A 22,901-nucleotide genomic window follows, 5' to 3' on the forward strand; every position below is an offset into this window, starting at 1 on the left:
GTCGGCGCGCGCCACCGCTGGCTTCTGGTTTCTTAAGCGCTGGAGTCGCGAGCGCTAGGACAGTTCTGTATTCGCCGCTCAGTTGTATACTCGCCACCGAATTGTGTACTTGCTAGTCAGTTGTGTGTTCATCGCAGCAGAGTTGTTGTTTGTCGTCAGCCGACGCTGACCTAGCCGCTCCGACTCGAACTAGACAGATCTCTGTAGACACGGAGTTCACTACTGTGTTCCTGTATCTTCGTTAATAAAGATAAGTACCGACTTTTATTTAATCAGAGTGTTTGGGTTTTCATCTTTCTGTTCACTGTTCCAGCGGACCGGTCGGCCCGCTATTGAAAGTGTGGCGGTGACTTCGTAAGCCGTTTCTACAGCGAATTGCTTGTCGCTACGAACGCCGCCACAAAAGACTCAAAACAGAGCATTGATGGCGTGTGTAGGTACAGCTGCCCATGCAGCTTCAACGCGATACCACAGTTCATCGAGGGTAGTGACTGGGGTATTGTGACGAGCCAGTTGCTCGGCCACTATAGACCAGACGTTTTCAGTTGGTGAGAGATCTGGACAATGTGCTGGCGAGGACAGCAGTCGAACATTTTCTGTATCCAGAAAGGCCCGTACATGCGGTCGTGCATTATCCTGCTGAAATGTATGGTTTCGCAGGGATCGAATGAAGGGTAGAGCACGAGTCGTAACACATCTGAAATGTAACGTCCGCTACTCAAAGTGCCGTCAGTGCGAACAAGAGGTGGCCGAGACGTGTAACCAGTGGCACGCCATACCGTCACACCGGGTGATACGCCACTATGGCGATGACGAATGCACACTTCCAATGTGCGTTCACCGCGATGTCGCCAAACACGGATGCGACCATCATGATGCTGTAAACAGAACCTGGATTCATCCGAAAAAATGACGTTTTGCCATTCGTGCACCCAGGTTCGCGTTGAGTACACCATCGCAGGTGCTCCTGTCTGTGATGCAGCGTCGAGGGTAACCGCAGCCATGGTCTCCGAGCTGATAGTCCATGCTGCTGCAAACGTCGTCGAACTGTTCGTGCGGATGGTTACTGTCTTGCAAACGTCCCCACCTCTTGACTCAGGGATCGAGACTTGGCTGCACGATCCGTTACAGCCATGCGGATAAGATGCCTGTCATCTCGACTGCTAGTGATAAACGAAGCCGTTGGGATCGAGCACGGCGTTCCGTATTACCCTCCTGAACGCACCGATTCCATATTCTGCTAAGAGTCATTGGATCTCGACCAACGCGAGCAGCAATGTCGCGATACGAGAAACCGCAATCGCGATAGGCTAGAATCCGACCCCTATCAAAGTCGGAAACGTGATGATACGCATTTCTCTTCCTTACACGAGGCATCACAACAACGTTTCACCAGGCAACGCCGGTCAACTGCTGTTTGTGTATGAGAAATCGGTAGGAAACTTCCCTCATGACAGCACTTTATAGGTGTCGCTACCGGCACCAACCTTGTGTGAATGCTCTGAAAAGCTAATGACTTGTCTAGCCATAATAGTGCTATTCGAGAGTACAAGGCAATGGTATGGGTACTGCCGGATGTTGCAGATGTAACGCGCATAGTTATTCACGGTTTGCTGCAACCGTCTATCGCTCTTGCTACTCTTGTCGGTCGTATTTCATCGCCATACTGCAGGTTCGGCAGAACGTGTGACTGCACAAACTTTCGTTTCACATCGTGTGCAAATAAATTTCAAAACTTCTAGAAGGTGTAAAGGCAAGTGTCAGTATTCCTACATGTTGCAACAGTGTTTAGTGCCCACTTGAGTTACTCATCCGAAGTCTCACCCTTGAACTTGGTCGTTTACTGACATGCTGTTGGACACCGTTAAGACGAACGAAAAGGAATTGCACGTGAAATTGAGAACTAGTAAATTTCTGCTGGGATACTGAAGACAGTCAGTACGTCATCATATTTAGTTTAAGTTCTAGGTTATGCGCTTGGACAACGGCTCTTGGTGAGTGTGGTGTGCGTACTGTAAGACCTTCAGTACACACACCATCAGATTATTTGACTTGTCGCTCTAACGAAGTAGGCGAGTGTCAGCAATATGTCCCGTGGTCTTATCGTGGCGTGTTTATCTTCTGCCGTTAGGTCAGACGATAGAAATGCCACTTGCATGCTTAGTGTAGCAGATTGACTGTGACCAACTTTAAACAGAAGTTGATTAATTTTCACACACATTTATTAAAATAATAAGCATAAAATTACTTAACTTGGTTCTGGATGCTATTTACAATTGACAATCTGAAGTTCCTTTTGTATTGGTACGTTAATCTTATTCTCACATACATCTCTGATACTTGACAAAGTGTCTATTCATTTATCTTCATGGCTATGTACAGGAATATAATAATCTTATTAGGTGCAGACTGAAACTTGACTATAGACTGGTACAGAATAATGCAGACTGGTACAGACTGGTGCGGACAAATGCAGACTGACTAATCGGAGGTCTGTACACTCGTTATAATACCTCGCGCGTTCATGTATCACTGCGCGAGTGTGATCCGCGAGGAGAAAAGGTTCTACGTTAGCACCAATCTCATTGGCTGCGTTACATATTAATACGCGGATCGGCGGAAGCAGAATTTGGTCCGTCTCTACGGCAGCGCAATCTCGTAGTGCGGAGACGGACGAGCGCTGCGCCTGCGCTGTTGTGCTTAGCGGGCCGCGCTCTAGTACGAAAGTTGTGTACGCGCAGACTACGCGGAACTGTGTACACAACAGTGAGACACTTGAGTAAAGCTGGGGCTAGTCATCATAGCAACGAAATTTACAGGGCAGAATCTACGAAAATGCGGTGACACACAAAGATAAAAAAAGTGAAACGAAGACTGAACCATGGGGCACTTCTGCGAAAATACACTGATCAGCCAGAACATTATGGTCACCTAACAGCCGGTATGTCCGCCTTTGTTACGGATTTGGCAGCGACGCGACGTGGCATGGAAGCAATGAGGTCTTGATCAGTCGCTGGAGGGAGTTGGCATCACATCTGCACACACAAGTCACCCCTTAAATTCCGGGTGATGACCTCTGACGCCACGATCAATCAAATCCCGGATGTGTTCGATCGGATTCAGATCTGGCGAGTTGGGTGCCAGCACAACAATTGGAACTCGCCACTGTGTTCCTCGAACCACTCCATCACACTCCTGGTCTTGTGACAAGACGCATTATCTTGATGAAAAATGCCATTACCGTCGGGAAACATCATCGCCATGGAGGGGCGTATGTCGTCTGCTACCAGAGTGCGATACTCTTTGGCCACCACGGTGCCTTGCACGAACTGCACTGGATCCATGGATGCCCATGTGAATATTCCTCATAGCATAATGGAGGCACCGCCAGCTTGTCTCCGTCTCACAGTACAGGTGTCAAGGAGCTGTTTCCCTGGAAGTTGACCGATTCGCGCCCTCCCATCGACATGATGAAGAAGATAGCGGGATTTGTCAGACCATGCAATGCTCTACCGCCACAATCTACCCTTGATCAAACTCAGATAGATCGCGCGCCTTCTCCATTGTACACAGGGACAGCACGCACTCTGATACTATGTGCACCGTGGGCATATCTGACTAGTAGCCATTCCTCGGCAGGTGACGCTGCTACCACGTGGACGGGTTTATATCGATGGTAGTTCGGTGGTCATAATGTTCTAGCTGATCAATGAATGTTTCCATCAAGGCTTTTCAACCCCCGCAGACCACACGCTGCTCTCTGGTTCTCAGGTACCTTGTAATTCACAAGCACATTATATGAATATTTTAACTGCCTCGGCAATATACCAATTTTGATGGTATCAAATGCATTGCTGGTGTTTAATAGTGTGAGCACTGTGCCCGCGCAGTTATGTGCGACTTAATTCAGCTCATCAGTTGCCTCAATTTGCGCAAATTTTGTGCTATGGTTTTTACGAAAACCGGACTGATCTTTAAGATAAGTCTTGAATTTGGGTAAAACGAAATGATCGTATGCCAGTTTTGGGCAGGTGGCCTTCTCTGGGGTTGTTCGGCCGCCTAGAGCAAGCCATTTTATTTGACGCCACTTCGGTGAGTTGCGTGTCAATGTTGGTGAAGTGATGGTTAGGACAATACAGCACCCATTACCTGGGCGGATAAAATCTCCGACCTGACACGAGATGGAACGCGGGTCTCCTGCATAAGAATCAGCGGCGCTGGCAGCTCGTCTACGCAGGCGGAATAATTTGGGCACAGCAGGTGATCGGTTTATGACTAGATGATTGTGGGTTATCGATTTTTATGAATAGGTCGGACTATACTCCTTTTCTATTGAAAGGGATATGTTGTGACCGGACGAAACCACTTTTGTCCAGCCATAATTGGTGGATTCTGTGATTGCTCTGGCAGAAAGGCTTATAAGACTAAAACACATGAAACATTAGTTCACTTTATTACGTAAATGAATAAAAGATTTATTTAACCTTGACACAGTTCTCTGCCACAGAATTGCTTGAAATTTACAACGGTCACTGACTATGAAAGAATCACTTGATGCACGGATTAACAAACTGTTGCCTTGCAGCTCAAAATGCAACATTTACGAAAGTGCATTTCATTGAAATGTCGCTGTCGTATACGTATACTGACTGCTGCAGCGTAGGCCTCAAACTGGGACAGATACTGGGTCGATACTATAAAAGACAGCGCAAGGGTGCCACTGTACTGAGAGGGAGGGCATGTCTTTGGACTGCCTTCCATTGGTTGTTGCGGATGGCAGCGAGCCCTCGGCGGTCTGTGTCTGTGGTATCGATTCGCGTTGCCGACTTTGGTATGGCACTGCGAACTCTGGTGGTGCCACAGGGTGCACCCCATCCACGAGAGAAATATGAAACATGCTTATCAAGGTTGCCATCAGGGACGTTCGTGGCTGTGATAATGCTAATACCGTTGTTGCCCATCTCTTCAGAAGAGATTATCATTATTGTTTTCCTTATTCTGTTTATTGTAACGTAGCTATGTGGTAATACGAGGCGTATTCGGAAAGTAAGGTAACGGACTGCGGCCAATTGCACTGACGTTTTCAAAACACGTGACGTCACGCCGCGGCGCGGGAGCGCGCGGACAAGGAATTTAGCGGCAGTCAATAGCGAGCCAGCGGGTGTGTTGGACCTTCCATCGAGCTACAGATCCCCTTGAAGATGTCTCCCGCAGACGGGGACGAAACGTTGGGAATTGACACAGAATTCATCAACCGACCACGGCATAACAGCCCGGAAATTATAGTGGACAGGACATTTCCGCCGTGAAAGTCTACATTTTAGTATCCGATGGAGCTTTGAACAGATGTGATTGGCACTGTCTCTAGTGTATCTGTTGATCGCTTCACGTCACCCTTTTCAGTTCAGAGCGCAAAGTGATCACATAGCAATGCCTCCCGCCAAGTGTGTGGATCTGGTGAGAGATATCGTCTGAAGCTTTGGAGCCCACATAATATAAATGTCATGCGTTTCTTTCTTCAAGACAATTTTCAGCCGCATTCTGCAGGGGCAATGAAGACGCCCCTGAAGCATTTTAGTTCGGAAGTGTTTGATCACCCATAATACAGGCCTTAATAGGCTCCTTGCGTTCGTCATCTTTGCACATATGAACCGCTGGCTACGAAGATATTTTGGCATAAACAACGAAAGGAAGACTAGCTTAGAGAATTGGCGGAAAACACAGGCGGCTGCTTTCCGTGACAAGGTTACTGGAAAGTTTGTACAACGTCACAACAAATGTCTAAGTCGGAGCGGCGACTATTTAGAGAGGTAGCTGGAAGGTGTGGCTAACTGCTGCGATTACAATTTTTTTTTTATTTTCACCGAGGTTTTCATTTCGCGACCGATCGGACCTTACTTTCCTTACAGGCCTTGTATGAGAATTATTCAATCTTGGACTTCTTGCAGGTGATGATTCTCCTCAGCATGGGGGCTGACTAGAGCTGAAAAAAATTCATTCTCGTCGTCATCTGATTCTGTAATGGTACTTGAATTACGTAACCAATACGGCACCTCACCTCAACCTCTCGATACCAGCAATATTCTACTGTGTTTCTGTAAAATAGTTAACATATTTCTGTGACAACGTTCAGATTTGATTTCATTAATGTAGAGGTACTTCGATACATCGATATGTATATATTGCAATGATATCATTCTTATGTGTATTGTTTCTTTTGTCAGTATGATCATTGACGTACTTGTAACTCCGATTTTTGGGCGCGTAAGGGTTTATTGGAGAGTCAAACTTTGGTCGTCGTGTTAAAAAGACGCAAATTGTAGTCAGTTTATGAAATGTGAACTTTAACAGCGAGGAAGATATTTTCGAGTATGTTTTATATTGTGAAGTGATGTTTTGGAACGAGTTACGTGATATTGCAACAAAAGTAATAAAAAAGAAGTGTAACTAAAATTCGGAGTGCTGATTACTTTTTTACATCACCATTGTCATAACTTTGCAAAAGTTTAACCTTCAAGAATGGTTTATGATACACATCTATAAAACTTTTGAATATTGCGGAATAACACCTAGGCCTCTTTGCATCCGAGCTTGGAATCATCACTACCTAGATTTTCGACGATTGGGCCATGAGTTCACAATGAGACCAGCGTGTGAAACACGAAAAGATGAGTGCCTAGTTTATCCATTATTTCAAGAAATGACTTTATTGACTGTGCTCTAATGACACCTGCCACATAATATAACTTGGTTGTTGCCCGGAAATGCAATATTTAGCAGCGTGAGCAACACTACAATCACATTTAATTTATGATCTTTGTTGTGGTAGGGTTGTTAGAACCCGAGCTACAGAACTTCGGGTCTCGCATCGTTGAATACAGTCGAATGAGCATGCCTCATTTAGGCATTGCAGACGTATTGCCCTTCCCAGTTTCAACAGGTTTCTGAATTCTTCGTAGCGTTCACTGACCGTGTTTGACTTGACATACCTGTCGTTCAATGTTTCACGTAATTCTGCATTTTGCGCTGTTCGTGTAGGAATATGTTGTTGTTGAGCAAACTGAGCTTAGCAACAAGTTTCTGAATTTTGCCTCCATTGTTGATTCACAGATTATTTGACACCACTCGGTTATTGGGGACTTTATTTTAGAGAGAGACGGTTAACATGATTAACGTTCCTACAAGCTGTGTGACGAAATTTGAGCTCTGAGGGCTGGGAGGAATGGACCATGGATGTTACGACGTCCAATTAGAAGTCTGGAGCTCAAGTTTTACCGATATGTCACACACTGCTTCTCTCCTCTAGCGTATTTACATCTATAAGAATGTGACGGTATGCAGTGAGGTGTGTGGGGTGTAATGGAAGAACGCTCGTGTTGGTGAAACTGAATAATCTTCTTGTTGTGTACAAAGTGTGTCACATTTACAACGATGTACTCGTATTACACGCGAGTGAATGTAATTTCTATAGGTACGATGTTAATGCGCTAAGTTTTTGCAGCTGACGGAACTATACTCACTTAGCTGGAAGGTCAAATGATAATGGTAAGTACAGGCACGTCACCGAGTTGTCGCATGTGAACTTTTTCAATCGGACAGTAAAAACTGTACTATCCTTTAGGTCTTTCAGACAAGCCAAGTCTCTTTTTCTGTGGTGTAAATTTGGAAATTTGTCGTAAGTTGTTGTGGGACCAAACTGCTGAGGTCATCGGTCCCTAAGCCTACACGCTACTTAATCTAACTTAAATTAACTTACGCTAAGGACAACAGACACACTCATGCTCGAGGGAGGACTCGAAGCTCCGACAGGGGGGAGCCGCGCGAACCGTGGCAAGGCGCCTTGCACCGCGCAGCTACCCCGCGCGGCTCTCTCGTGTAACATTAATAACCTAGAGAATACATATATAACTCACATTTGCACTATAACATTGCATCTTTTTGCAGGTGCCAGCTCTGCAGAAGTGACATGTTCTGATGAGTGCCTAGAGCTGGCAAAACAGGCTAATTCTGAACAAGACCCCCTTACGTGTGGTTTGTATATTACTCTTACATTTATCTGAACACTTGATGAGCGAAATGTTTTCAGTCAATTGAGAATAATAGCGTTCTAAAAGTTTCACGATTTTTGATGGCCATAATCTTTTCACTTCTTGATCACTCATGCATCTGTCATTAAGGGCATCTGAATTTGTTGATTCTTACAAAAGTATCAAAAATTTAGCGTTAGGCTTTAAAAGTGCTTTTGATTTACCATTCTTAGAATGAAAAAGTATAAATATTTACTGTATTTTAAGTTTATATTCTATTTTTGATTGATGGTTATGTAAGTCTGCACACTTGGAATACTATTAATTAAAGAACACATTCACAATTACTAAAACGCAATAAATGCCCTTGAAAGTATTCTTATAAATTGATGAGATACACATTTTGCAAAAGGGGAAAGTATTGACTCGTACGAAAGGAATATTTAAGAACTTCGGGTATCGACAGGAAAAATTTAATGAAAATAAAATAAGCGCAACAACATACATCTACACATGTATTCCAGTCATTTAATGTGGTCATGAAACTTTAAAACCAATCTCCATGATGAAGTATCAACATGTAATGAACACTCACTGTCATTTCAGTGTCCGATGTTTCACTGCGTTCTGTCATTTAGACTGCGATGGTAGGCAGCTTTTGATGCCCTCGTGGGTAGTATTGTTTGCAGTAGGAAATAATAGAAACAATTTTGTATTTTAATATTTGAACATGTGGGGCACTCGGCACTAGATAGCTGGACGGAATATTTTAGCCACTTCTCACTGCCATACTTGCTTTTGTTGGATTAATTACACTTTACGTCTGGAATTACTTTTAGTATTCTTACCTACGTACCATATAACTGGCGTCAGCCAAATATCTTGTAAAACGTTTTGTTTTTCTTGGACAGATTACATAGTTGCTGAATATACGAAGGCTGGCTGCGAAGACCATTGCCTGCTGTATCAGGTAAGATTAAGAAACGAACGAAATAAATCTTTCTTCATGCAATAAAATACCAACAGCCGTATGTATTGTAGAAGTTGGTTCAAATGGTTCAAATGGCTCTGAGCACTATTGGACTTAACATCTGTGGTCGTCAGTCCCCTAGAACTTACAACTACTTAAACCTAACTAACCTAAGGACATCGCACACATCCATGCCAGAGGCAGCATTCGAACCTGCGACCGTAGCGGTCACGCGGTTCCAGACTGAAGCGCCTAGAACCGCACGGCCACACCGGCCGGCTTTTTATGAACCTCTTATGTGCTACCAGTTTCGGCATTACATTGATGCCATCTTGAGGCCCCACACGTCATAGTCGTAAAATCGCTATACACGGAAGGAGCCATATAACTGGATCCGTGAATCAAATCGTTATGCAACAGCTCTTAGTGGGCAGGCTGTTGATAAATGATTGCATCAAGAAATACATGCCAGCCGTTGTCCCACATTCCATAATGGATCAACGAAGACGAAACAAATCTTTGTTGTGGAGCAGCACGAGAGTGGTAGGACTGGGTAGATTACATGCACAACGTTTTGTAATATATGTTACAAACCCCTTATAATATAAAATTCAAACTCGCAGCCAAACTGACGAATGAGATAAAAATCTGAGTTAAAAAAAAGTTTCGTCACAGGTAAAGTTCTTGAACAGCATAATAACGTATAATAATTATTACACAAAATTTACTTAACTGTTTCACACTGAATCAAATCAGTCAATACAAATTCCATTCACAAAGAAACAATCGGTCAAAATAGATGTGCTCTTCCCAATATTAGCATTTGACCTTAGAGCACAGTGTCTGAACTGTGCAGTTCAAACACCAAACGATAATACACTGGCGGAAAAAAGAATCGCAACACCAAGAACGAGTTGCGCGACACGAACTAAAGGTTGTAGGCGTGTTTCTACATTTGAAAGATGACGTCTGTTGAAACTACTCACCAGTTGCATAACAGTAGTGCCACTATGACGATGCAAATCAGGTTTGCTTTAAATACACGCTGCAGTGGTCGTGAGAGTTGGTTACCTTTGAGATTGGACGTGGCGAATTGATGTTAGTTAGGAATGCCCTTCAGGCAACAAAGACACCCTTGTTAGCACCTCACCGAATTTTAATGAGGCCATGCAACAGGGCTACGAGATGTTGCTTCAGTTATACTGCAGAAACACTTGGCAGGAATGTAGCCACTGTAAACGACTGCTGATAGAATGTTCGGCGTATGGCTCTGGGACATCGTACTGCATCTACAGCAACAATTTGAGCAGCAGTTTTCACCACAGTGACACAACGAACTGTTACACCCTGGTGTTCACCAATTCTGTATCATCGGCGGCGGAGGAACACAGACCTCTCCGTCGTTTTTGGGGAGGACCCGCTATTTCAGGTGTCCCAACTGTGAGGGCGCCGACACCGCCTTCAGGGTGTCTAACGAGCTGTTAGATGGTCACGGAGATCCTCTTCCTGTCGGCGGAGGCAGACACTGTCGTTGGGTCTTGGGACACGGAAGTGACAGGAGGCTCTCACGAAAAGCCAGTAGAAGCCAGTTCTTATTAAGTGCAAGTTCACGACCATCGTCCGCGAGTGAGTTGCCGCCATTATGCACAAATGTGCATGCTAGCTACATCGGTACCGGCCATTGATCCCGCAACACAATACAGTATGGTCAGAAATCAGTTTCCGTGTGCTAATCGGTAATTCAAACGGTTGAAGTGGCTCTAAGCACTATGGGACTTAACATCTGATGTCATCAGTCCCCTAGACTTAGAACTACTTAAACTAACCTAAGGACATCACACACAGCCATCCTCGAGGCAGGATTCGCACCTGCGACCATAGCAGCAGCGCAGTTCCGGACTGAAGCGCCTAGAACCACTCGGTCATAGCGGCCGGCTAATCCGTAATAATGGCGACGCGACACGACAACATGTACGCCAAACGTTTGATAAGAGAATCGTATTTTGTTTCCTTGAAAGCAATGTCAGCTGCCCCTGTCTGGACTGGTCTCGTCATTTCTCATGATTTTTAGTATTTCAGCTATCTCTAGGTGCACTGTGTCTTAATTTATGGTTTGGACCATTCAATATTTTGTCCGTAATTAGGACTACTATATTATTAATGTGTCTTGACATGAACCAAGAAGAGTTCTTGCCAGTTTCTTAACTTTTTTGGGGGAGCAGTAAACGTTATTAATGTGCAACAAGCTACTCTTATTTAACGTGTTGTGTTGAACCAAAAGAGTGACATCAAATTTAGTAGGTACACAAATACACAATGAACTCACTGTGGCAACTCTGACGATGGTTGGCAGAATGAAACAAATCTCTTCACTGCTTTATTAATTGACAGTTTGCATGGGGGCTTAATTAAATATATAAGATTGAAAATACTTTTGTAACTGTCTGTCCGATTACGTAAGTCTCGTAATCGGTTGGCCCTGACCAGTACTATTACGCTATCTGACTGCAAAGAACAATGTAAGAAAATTTCCGTAAACACAGTTAATTAATTAAGTCCCCAGCAACTAAAAAAAAAACCAACAAAACCAATAAGCACAAGAGTCACTGTTCTGTATGTGGGAGTGTGACTCAACGTCCACATCTGGCACGGTTCTTTTCCAACAAGACAAGAATTTTGATACCAATTATACTGACGTGACAAAAGAAATTTAGAAAAACTATAATTACGCAAGAAAACCAAAATTCACTCTAATACAAGAACACAAGCCAGATGCTTTGTTGACTGAACCTGTAGTGATGCATTATTTCAGATACACAATTAATAAAAGAACATTGTAATTTTTTACCTTTATATATTGACGAAATGCACACAATAACATCTGCTATCTCTCCCATCAAATAACTGCATAAAACATGGAACGACACTCTTTACTACAACATCTTGCTCCAACTTCACGACAACCACGAGCTCTGCCCACGCACACACTGCCTCTATGAGTTCTTAACACACACTGTCCTCTACGAGCTCTCTGCTAGCACTGACTGCTATGAACTCTCGACAACCACTGACTGCCACGAACTCTAAACACGCACTGTGGAGGCGGCTTAATAGTACTCTTTGGCGCACTCTCTGGCGCAGTGGCACAGTGTAGCCACCTTTCATATGCCCCTCCTCCACAGGCCAGAATTTGATGGTATTTTTGCCAGCATTGGTGGTGAAAATACCACCAAATTCGTCCACAAAAATACAGACAAAAATAAAAGATAATATTAATACCTAAACATCACATAATTAGTTAAAATTTTGGCTTTGCACTGACCTTTCACTAACCTAACATATGAAATACAGTAAGCAATACAACTTCTTTTCATACATGTGGCTTTACATAATAGTTTACACAATATACAAAAAATCAGTTTATACAAATGTTCACATAAAATGCTTTCAATGATTAGTTTATACAAAAAAAGAACACCAACAGGTAACATCTTTTCTGTAAAAGCAGTCCATCAGTTTCACCCAGTAATGTTGAGTTGGTGCAGACAGCAACAAGTGACATTATTTCAGTAGAAGCAGTCCATCAGAGGCACCCAGCAATGTTGAGTAGGTGCAGACAGCAACAAGTGACTTCATTTCAGTAAAAACAGTTCATCAGTTGCACCCAGCAATGTTGAGAGCAGGTGCAGACACCAACAAGTGACTTCATTTCAGTAGAAGCAGTCCATCAGTTGCACCCAGCAATGTTGAGTAGGTGCAGACACCAACAAGTGACATCATTTCAGTAAAAACAGTTCATCAGTTGCACCCAGCAATGTTGAGCAGGTGCAAACAGCAACAAGTGACTTCATTTCAGTAGAAGCAGTCAATCAGTTGCACCCAGCAATGTTGAGCAGGTGCCGACACCAACAAGTGACATCATTTCAGTAGAAGCAGTCAATCAGTGGCACCCAGCAATGTTGAGCAGGTGCAGACACCAACAAGTGACATCATTTCAGTAGAAGCAGATCATCAGTGGCACCCAGCAATATTGAGAGCAGGTGCAGATACCAACAAGTGACATCATTTCAGTAAAAGCAGTCCATCAGTTGCACCCAGCAATGTTGAGCAGGTGCCGACACCAACAAGTGACATCATTTCAGTAGAAGCAGTCCATCAGTTGCACCCAGCAATGTTGAGTAGGTGCAGACACCAACAAGTGACTTCATTTCAGTAAAAACAGTTCATCAGTTGCACCCAGCAATGTTGAGTGCAGGTGCAGACACCAACAAGTGACATCATTTCAGTAAAAACAGTTCATCAGTTGCACCCAGCAATGTTGAGCAGGTGCAAACAGCAACAAGTGACTTCATTTCAGTAGAAGCAGTCAATCAGTTGCACCCAGCAATGTTGAGCAGGTGCCGACACCAACAAGTGACTTCATTTCAGTAAAAACAGTTCATCAGTTGCACCCAGCAATGTTGAGCAGGTGCAAACAGCAACAAGTGACTTCATTTCAGTAGAAGCAGTCCATCAGTTGCACCCAGCAATGTTGAGCAGGTGCACACAGCAACAGGGGACATCTTTTCAGTAGAAACAGTTCATCAGTTGCACCCAGCAATGTTGAGTGCAGGTGCAAACAGCAAAAAGTCACATCTCTCAGCAGAAGCAGTTCGATAAAATTCACTAGCACTGATCACACTGTTCATCAGCAGAAATTAAACACGACCAAATGTCACACATCATATTGAAAAGTGCAGGTAACAGTTCAGAATATTTATCTTCACTAATCAGACAGTTCAGGCATGAACAATAGTTTGAATGCACATACAGTGCTTTTACACTAAACATACAAATCATAACAAACACATAAATGATATCAGATAATTGTCCTATTAACTATTACAATACACAAATACCAGTAAACCTATAATATTCATGGGTGTCAGTGCAAGCCACTACCAACAAATAAAATAATATTTAGGAGATAGGTGGGTAGGATTAGGAAAGGAAAACACACTCACTCATCTTTCATCCACATTAAGTACTACTGTGTAATTGAATAGTGTTAACTGTGTAAATGTAATTCTGTCAAAATCTGATGTTCATCATGTGTATCAACTAGTACTGGCAGCAATGTATAACAGTCAATAATAGTTAGTCAACGTCATAGTCATCATGTCAAGACCAATGTTTGCCAAGCCAGATCAAAATGTACTGTTGTTGAACAACTGTCAGTGAGCCAAGATATGCAATTACTTCCTCTCTCCAAAAAAAAGTATATACTGCTTAGTTATTTAACAAAGTGTGTGTATAGACTATCTTCCTTCTATTTTAGTGTTCTAGTCTGCTATCTTCATCCTCCTTGTTCCATAAGACCAACAAAAAAAAAATATGCTCCTCACTTACTTTACCTCTTATACACCAAAACTCCAATAATCATCAACTTAATCTCAATAATACCTCAATAATACCTCTTCAATACGTCTTATCATCAATATCATTTACCTTACCTCTCATCAACTTCATATAATCTCTATACCTCAATAATACGTCGATAAATGTGAACCTTATTGCCAATATCATCTCACTTCCAACACAACTCTTTCCTCTAGTCAGTCTCCTCGAACAAGTACAGATAAAATCTTAATGCAACTTCAATTCAGCATCCCATACAATCCGAAGACACAGTGTCCACACACAACCTCTGTGTAATCCATCTGACCCAAATTTTTTACTCATTATAAATTATAAGATACATTTTGGTTCCTTGTCCATCATTAAATAAAAGAAATGCATACCTGACCTCTAACAGACTTAGTTCGAATAACTCTCAGTAATTAAGTACGATTACGGAGTGTGAATGATCATAATATTTCACAGTGTGTACACCACTTCAAGAATTATGGCAGAAGCAAACATGTGGAGTATTTTTTGTGTCAAGTGTCACTTCCTATTTCAATTGCTCACGAAAAATGCAGTGTAATAACTATTAATGGTCTAAACCTAGTATTGGTATGTCATGTCGTTAGCTTCCTTCCTATTAGCATAAATTTATACAGCTTTCATAAAACCTCAGCTCATGTGACTTCTATGACTCTCTTGTACTAATGTCGTTCGTCGAATTATAGCAGTTAATTTTCTTATCTTAAAAATATAAGGCACTGAGCGTAAGCAAAACAAGCAATAGCGAGTAAATAGACCAGTAAAGAACAGAATGTCAACAAGTGGATGCAGCACAATTCCTACAACGAGGCTCTGCCAAGCGAACAATCTATAATTAATACAGTAATGTGACCTAAACTCTATGTTCATACACAGTATATCAGCATTTCTTTACACCAAATTAAAGAGCAGTTATGGCAACAAAACAGAAATGTGTAAATATGTAATCCATACAAAAAGCAGCAAACATATATCTTACGTAATAAACAAGTCATTAGCATCCTATCAGCCTAAGCAAATAAATGTTCATATGTAATCTTAATAAGTAAACATGAAGACGCAAGCAGATAAATGACAAAGTATAACTTACATACCTAAACACATCAGCACAATAAATCAGGTGACAATTATAATTTAAATAAATAAGCACAGCAGGCACATAATTAAAAAATATGACATCAGTGAAAAGCAGTGCAGCCAAGCGATGCATAATATATACAAGTTACAACCCAGTTCATTAATCAATAATTGTCAAAATCAGTAAATGTGCGCAAGCGCGTCGCTTCACACGTAAATTCATAGAACATGAAATTAGCACAAAGTATGAATCACGTAATCGCGAGCAGCAAATTACGTCTAAAGTACGTACCTAAGTGGAAATTTGTTACCTGAAAAATGAACTCAATTAACAGTTACCTTTTTTAGTTTATTAGTTTCTTCTTCGAAATTACATTCTTCCTGAAAATTTCTCGATAGCAAGTCGTCTTAACGTCGGAGACACACAGAATTTACCTGAAGGTGTTAAATATTTTATAGAACCGTATCCTGAAAAATACTGAATGTTAATAACATAATTCATCAAGTCACTATAGCTTTATACTGAATTTAATCGGAGAAATTAGACTGTGTATTTGTTTACGGCTGTCAGTGCATTCGCACTGAGCGCTCGATCAGCTGTAGGCGCGTGACGTAGGAAGCAATTGTTTGCGGTCAACGACTGCCTTGTGCGGCGCGCAGACTTCACTGTTGCTTTGAGTATGTGCCGCCGCCAAAACACAGCGCGGTATCCTTGTACTCTCTGCGTGTTTACATGTAGCTGTTAGTTTCTCACAAGTATGTCATTCCACAAAAATTTTAACGTTTGATATATGATGTATTCCTTTAGAGCGTCGAGATTTAAGAGTTTCTACTTCAACAGTGTTATCATGAATAATTTTACGAATTCTATATGGACCGTTATAAAGCAGAAAAAATTTGCGACACAAGCCTTTTCCTTTATGAGACAAACGGTGAGACTTAACTAACACCTTTTGACCAACTGACAAGATTTTTGAACGACCAGGACGTCTAGCTGATTTCTCTCTTCTAGCAGCCGCAGATGCAATATTTTGTAGAGCCAGGTTAACAACTTCAGAATGCCGCAGTTTCCGTGAAGGCGGAAAAGGAACGATTTCAGAAATGCGATTTGTTGGTACTTTATTTTTTAATATCAATAGAGGCGGTAAAGAAGTTGAGTCATTAGGAAGTTCATTCAGAATGTTTTGAAAAATATGAAGATACTGATCCCAAGTTCTGTGATTCTGATGACAATAAAGACGGCACAATTTATTGATTTCCTTCATCCATCTCTCTGAAGCGTTAGATTGAGGGTGAAAAAGTGAAATGAAAATTGGTTTAATTTTACGACGCTGTAGAGTACGAAGCCAAATTTTAGAGCGAAACTGTGATCCATTATCTGATATAACCTTGTCAACATGACCAACTTCTTTAAGAAAATGTTTGATGAAAGCATTAGATACTGAACGAGCTGTTGCTTTGCGTAAAGGTGTAAAACACACATATTTTGATGTCAGTTCCACTGCTACGAAAATGTACACAAAACCATTAGTAGAACGAACCACTGGACCAAACAAATCGACTGCAGCCATCTCCTTTAATTTCGCTGGAATGATGGGAAACAACGGTGCTCTGTGAGAAATCGTTGGAGGCTTAGCCATTTGACATAATTTACATTTGGCAAGAACAGATCGAATGCGTTTTTCCATATTACTGAAGTAACAATTTTCTCGTAATTTATGAAAGCATTTTCGGGGACCAAAGTGTGCATAACTGAAATGCGTATACCAAATCAATTTATTGACCCACTCATCAGGAATACAAACTAACCAAACAAAGTTGTCGACCGATTTTCGTTTAAAAAGAATGTCATTGCGAACTGAATAGCATCTAGTTTCTCTGGATCAGGAAGAATACCTTCTGTAGAAATAATGTGACCGAGAAATTTCATCTGAGAACGACCAAATTCAGATTTTTCCAAGTTCACAGTAATGCCAACTCTTGCAAAGATACGTAACAATGAATCCAAAATTTTGTTGTGCTCACTCCAAGAACGTTTAGCAATAATAATGTCGTCAACATACGAAGTAATGTTGTCACGAAGATAAACAGATAAAATTTCGTTTAAACTACAATGAATGCTGCAATAGGTACAGTAAGTCCAATCGGTAATTTCCAAAGTCACTTTTGGGTAAAACAGTCATATCCGGTTATTGTTTGTTTACTGTCTAGATAGATTGATAGTCGAAGAGTTCGTTTGACAGATGCAAAGAATAGTAAAAGAGTAGGCAGCGGTACAGAAAACTAAAAGAGAAATAGCACCACTACAGCTCGGGGCCCTATGCTCGCTACGGCACATATTCACTTTAGAGTAGTGAATCCCCTGAGGACTTTAATAGCTGCACATAATTTCTAGTTTGTGACTTACTGGCCAATTTGGTGGAAGTGCGTACATAAATTGATCTAACCATGCACATGGATGTATGTCATTCTTAGAGTTGCGGAAAATCTTAAATTTCCGAACAGTCAAAAAGTGTTTATAGTCAAAGTTTTCGCCTCGTGGCGACAAAGACCTACCGCGTCTGTCCCAATCCGAATGTCGATTATTGTAAAGTTCGCGCGCCTGGCGCTCTCTTGTTGCTTCTCGTAAATGAAATAAATTACTTTCTTCATACCCCTCTGCTATCTGTGATTCTAAGTTCCTTCTACTGTCCTTTCCTACTATTTCGTCTTCAATTTGTTTGACTTGCTTCCGTAATGCCTCAAATTCCCTTTTCACACGTTCATTAAATTTTCCCTGATTTTCAACATGCTTATTTATGTTCTGATACTCTTCAGTTTCTGCAAATGGTAATGGAGCTGTATCATCCGAATCTCTGCCCCCATGTAAACTAAGATTTGTCAATTTATCTGAAATTTCCTCAACTCTTTCCGATAAGTCACCTAATTGTTCTTTCTGTTTATTTACGTCTTCCGTAAGTGTCGCGACTCGGGTTTCAGTATTGTCACATTTGGTAGCTAGCTGTTCATATTGTTGTGTTAGGTTATTTAATCTGTCATTTGATACGGATCCTTCGATTCTCTCAAATATTTCTTCCTTATCCTTCGCACGTTGTAAATTTAACTCTGAAAAATTCTGTACTATCACGCGATCTCTTTCTTCCTGTTCTCTATCCTGTTCCCTTTGTCTGATTTCTACTGCAATTAATCTATTATTGTGAGAATTCAGAATCGGTTGTACTTCTTCCCTGATTTCTTTCTTTAATTCATCTTTCATATTTTTGAAACATGTCCCTATTCGTGAATCTAACCGTGTTTCCAAAGTTCCTATCTCTGTTTTAAATTCAGATCGAAACTGCTCCATTATTCCCCTATCTGTTTTTATTTCAGATCCCAACCGTGTTCCCATTGTTCCCATATCAGTTTTAATTATTCCCATCTCTGTTTCTAAACGTGTTGCCACTGTTTTTAATTCAGATCCCAAATTTAATATTGCACCCATCAACTGCTCCATAGTAGCCGGTTCGCAATTCTTTTCGCGCCTAACATTTCCCGCAAAACCAGTTTCCTTCGTAATAGCTGTAAAGCTATCTGTGTTCGATACTATTCCAGAATCTTCTATCGTTAATCTCGTATTCTGTGAATTTTCCGATTGAGAAACATTTTGAACTGTTACCGGACTATTTTCCTTGCTTATTACATTGTTTTCCACTTCATTATCCATCATACTGTTTTCCTCTGTTGGCGAGTTCGCCATGTCAACAATTTCGTCCTCACTATTCATCATTTTTGCCTGTTTCATTGACCGCGTAATCATTTACAAAATATACAAAAGATTCGTCACTGTACGAAATTTACACACAATGACTCTTTATCTCCAACAATACTATTCACATGAGATGTTTCCCTCAAACACGATTAACGAACAATTGAAATAATTGCACAAAATTGTCAAACGCGTATACAAAGCAATAAAAATTAAATTTTGAAAAATACGATTAGAAGAATGCCAATTACCAAATCTACACACTCAATACAGACTACAATCACTAAACTCAAAATTACTACAACAATACTACAGTCTACAATTTTCACAATCAGAAGAATCCAAGGGACGATCCGAAGCAGCGGTCGCCACGTGCATGGGGGCTTAATTAAATATATAAGATTGAAAATACTTTTGTAACTGTCTGTCCGATTACGTAAGTCTCGTAATCGGTTGGCCCTGACCAGTACTATTACGCTATCTGACTGCAAAGAACAATGTAAGAAAATTTCCGTAAACACAGTTAATTAATTAAGTCCCCAGCAACTAAAAAAAAAACCAACAAAACCAATAAGCACAAGAGTCACTGTTCTGTATGTGGGAGTGTGACTCAACGTCCACATCTGGCACGGTTCTTTTCCAACAAGACAAGAATTTTGATACCAATTATACTGACGTGACAAAAGAAATTTAGAAAAACTATAATTACGCAAGAAAACCAAAATTCACTCTAATACAAGAACACAAGCCAGATGCTTTGTTGACTGAACCTGTAGTGATGCATTATTTCAGATACACAATTAATAAAAGAACATTGTAATTTTTTACCTTTATATATTGACGAAATGCACACAATAACATCTGCTATCTCTCCCATCAAATAACTGCATAAAACATGGAACGACACTCTTTACTACAACATCTTGCTCCAACTTCACGACAACCACGAGCTCTGCCCACGCACACACTGCCTCTATGAGTTCTTAACACACACTGTCCTCTACGAGCTCTCTGCTAGCACTGACTGCTATGAACTCTCGACAACCACTGACTGCCACGAACTCTAAACACGCACTGTGGAGGCGGCTTAATAGTACTCTTTGGCGCACTCTCTGGCGCAGTGGCACAGTGTAGCCACCTTTCACTGTGGCAACTCTGACGATGGTTGGCAGAATGAAACAAATCTCTTCACTGCTTTATTAATTGACAGTTGTGCAACCACACCGTCTAATCACTGAGCCGAGTGTTTTTAACACAGTTGGGTCTTCAAGTACTAAGCGGAATGCAGATCCACTAAACTGCACATGACGGTGATATGATAATCTGTCACAACATCACATACGTAATACAAGGCCCACACGGGTGACTGACTCCGCTCTACTTGGATTGAAATGCACTCATCTTAAAGCTTGCTGATCCCCTTTACGACAAGGTCGTGCACCGTCGTGACCACAGGCCTTCCATCCGGCAGTCCATGCGTGCTACCAGCAACGTTCACTGAATAGTCATGGAGAAGACACTGCTATTAACCCAATGGTTCATCTGGACGATCAGGTGCTCAACAGTTTGCACGCGTATTCGCCCATACATATCTCCAATCCTGTCATCTATGTCCTGTGGTGTACCACAGTTGCCTCGGCGCGTCATTTGGATAGTGCACTTTTCCTATGCACGGTGTACTTTACCCAAGGCACGTGAACAGTTTGCAAACTTAGCCATTTCTGATACGCTTCCGCTCTTAGTCAGAAAGCCAATGAGTATGACCGTTTGGACGTCTGATAAATCGCTCCGTTTCCGCATTATGACAACGACTGCACTGTATTCCGCGTCCCTCCGACATGCTTTATATACCCCCACTCGTGCTGCCACCTGCTATCTGTGAGTGGTAACTGCACGTTGCCGTCGAACATAGGCGGTGACAGGTATGCACAGCAACTGTCAAATCTGACAACGTACTCTCTGTCGACGTCGCAAACCAGTGTGCGATTTGCAGGGGGGGGGGGGGGGATGGGGGGGGGATTTCCCCCACTCTGCATCAGACCATCCCCTGCTCTGGTTTTAGTTTATGCATCCCAACCTGGGATGTTTATTTCCCACGCACTGGAGTAAGACTTTACATATAATTTAAATTTGTGGAGCCGAACACTGAAAGTTTACTATTAATATGTTTACTTATTAACTTTGAAAAAGTGTTATGCAGTAGTTAATCATTTCAAAACATTTAGAACTAAATGGCAGGACAATGTACGCCACATTTCCATAGCATGCCACAATGTTGCAAGACGTCGCCCCAGCGTAAACGAGGTTTACAGCCAGGTCTGTATTGTATGAGGAATGTGATGTGTTGCGTACGAAACTAAAACTCGCAATCAGATCCAAACGTCGTGGGAAACTGTGAAGAGGTGTCATCCTGCAGCAAGATAACGCTCACCCACATTCTGCCAAACGGACAGCCGGCGCAATAAAAGAGTTGAGATTCGAGGTGGTTGAACACCCAGCAAACAGTCCAGACCTGGCTCCAAGCGATTTTCACATGTTTGGACCCTTAACGGAAGCACTACAGGGAAGAAGATTTGAAAGTGATGAAAACGTCATTGCTGCGGTGCAAAATTGGTTACACATGCAACCGATAGACGTATTTTCTGATGAAATAAAAAAAACTTGTAAAACGTCGAGAAAACTGCCATTGAAGTCCAGGTACGTTACGTAGAAAAATAACGCATGTTTCAGCTTTCTGTCATCAGAATAAGTACAGCTTTTCACAAATGTGCCTTTACTTTTTGAATTCTCCTCGTATACCTGTATGTAGATGATTTTGTAAATAAGCTTCACCTATAATGTACTTTTAAAGATACAACAAGGGATGGCTTTTCTGATAGTGCATACGCGTAAACAGTGAGTTTCGGCATTGACATCTATTTATAAATAACTGTTTAACCATGGGTAACGCCACGGTCGAAGCTAGTAACATATATAATTATACTAACCCCGTAAGACATATCCCCCCCCCCCCCCTGGTAAAAGCACAAATCGCACATTGTCACAAACATATCGTAACAGCATGAATTCAAGGTGGTTTATTATCTACAATTTGTATTGCACATTAGCAGTAGTGTGATGTTAATCGTGAAATATGATGTTGGTACCAAATTTCATCGAAACAACGTAACCAAACAGTTATTTCTTCTCCTGCTCTCCAGTCTACGTCTGCTTCAACAGAGGAAGGCGGATCGGCTCGCATCAACGCGCGATCCCACTCGCGTAAATTGGCCGCACATCGTTCCAGACATGCTCCTCTGCACCGCCGCAGTAATCACCACTAGAGGCAGAAGTGGCTTGTATGATGTTTCTATACCTTGAGTAATATCAGCACCATATATAGAAATAATCTGCACAACAATTAAAGAACTTCCACAAATTACTTGTAAATTAACAATTTCCTTTCCTCACCATGTCTTGATTTACACTATTTGGTTTCAGAAAAGCAATTTCACTGAAGGAGCTGCTCCTTTCACATATTTATTTACAGCCACATTAGCCGTAACAAGTACCATTTCTTCAACAGCAAAATATCGCCGATTTGACGCAAGTTCAGTCACAATGGACAGAGAAAGTTTTTTTTATAACAACAACACTAGTTATCTGCTATTAATGTACC

General features: G+C 41.7%; 1 protein-coding gene across 1 annotated transcript in view; it reads left to right on the top strand.

Annotated features, from left to right (window-relative positions):
• LOC124802720 overlaps positions 1–22,672 on the top strand; it is a 41,008-nt gene extending 18,336 nt beyond the window's left edge. The window contains exons 2-4 of the mRNA XM_047263688.1: positions 7,945–8,031; positions 8,939–8,997; positions 22,444–22,672. Of these exons, the coding sequence (XP_047119644.1) occupies positions 7,945–8,031; positions 8,939–8,997; positions 22,444–22,566 (269 nt within the window). The 3' untranslated portion in view covers positions 22,567–22,672. The remainder of the gene's footprint in view (positions 1–7,944; positions 8,032–8,938; positions 8,998–22,443) is intronic.
• The last annotated feature ends 229 nt before the right edge of the window (positions 22,673–22,901 follow it).

The sequence above is a fragment of the Schistocerca piceifrons genome, chromosome 6 (genome assembly GCF_021461385.2).
Source record: "Schistocerca piceifrons isolate TAMUIC-IGC-003096 chromosome 6, iqSchPice1.1, whole genome shotgun sequence".
Lineage (NCBI taxonomy): Eukaryota > Metazoa > Arthropoda > Insecta > Orthoptera > Acrididae > Schistocerca > Schistocerca piceifrons.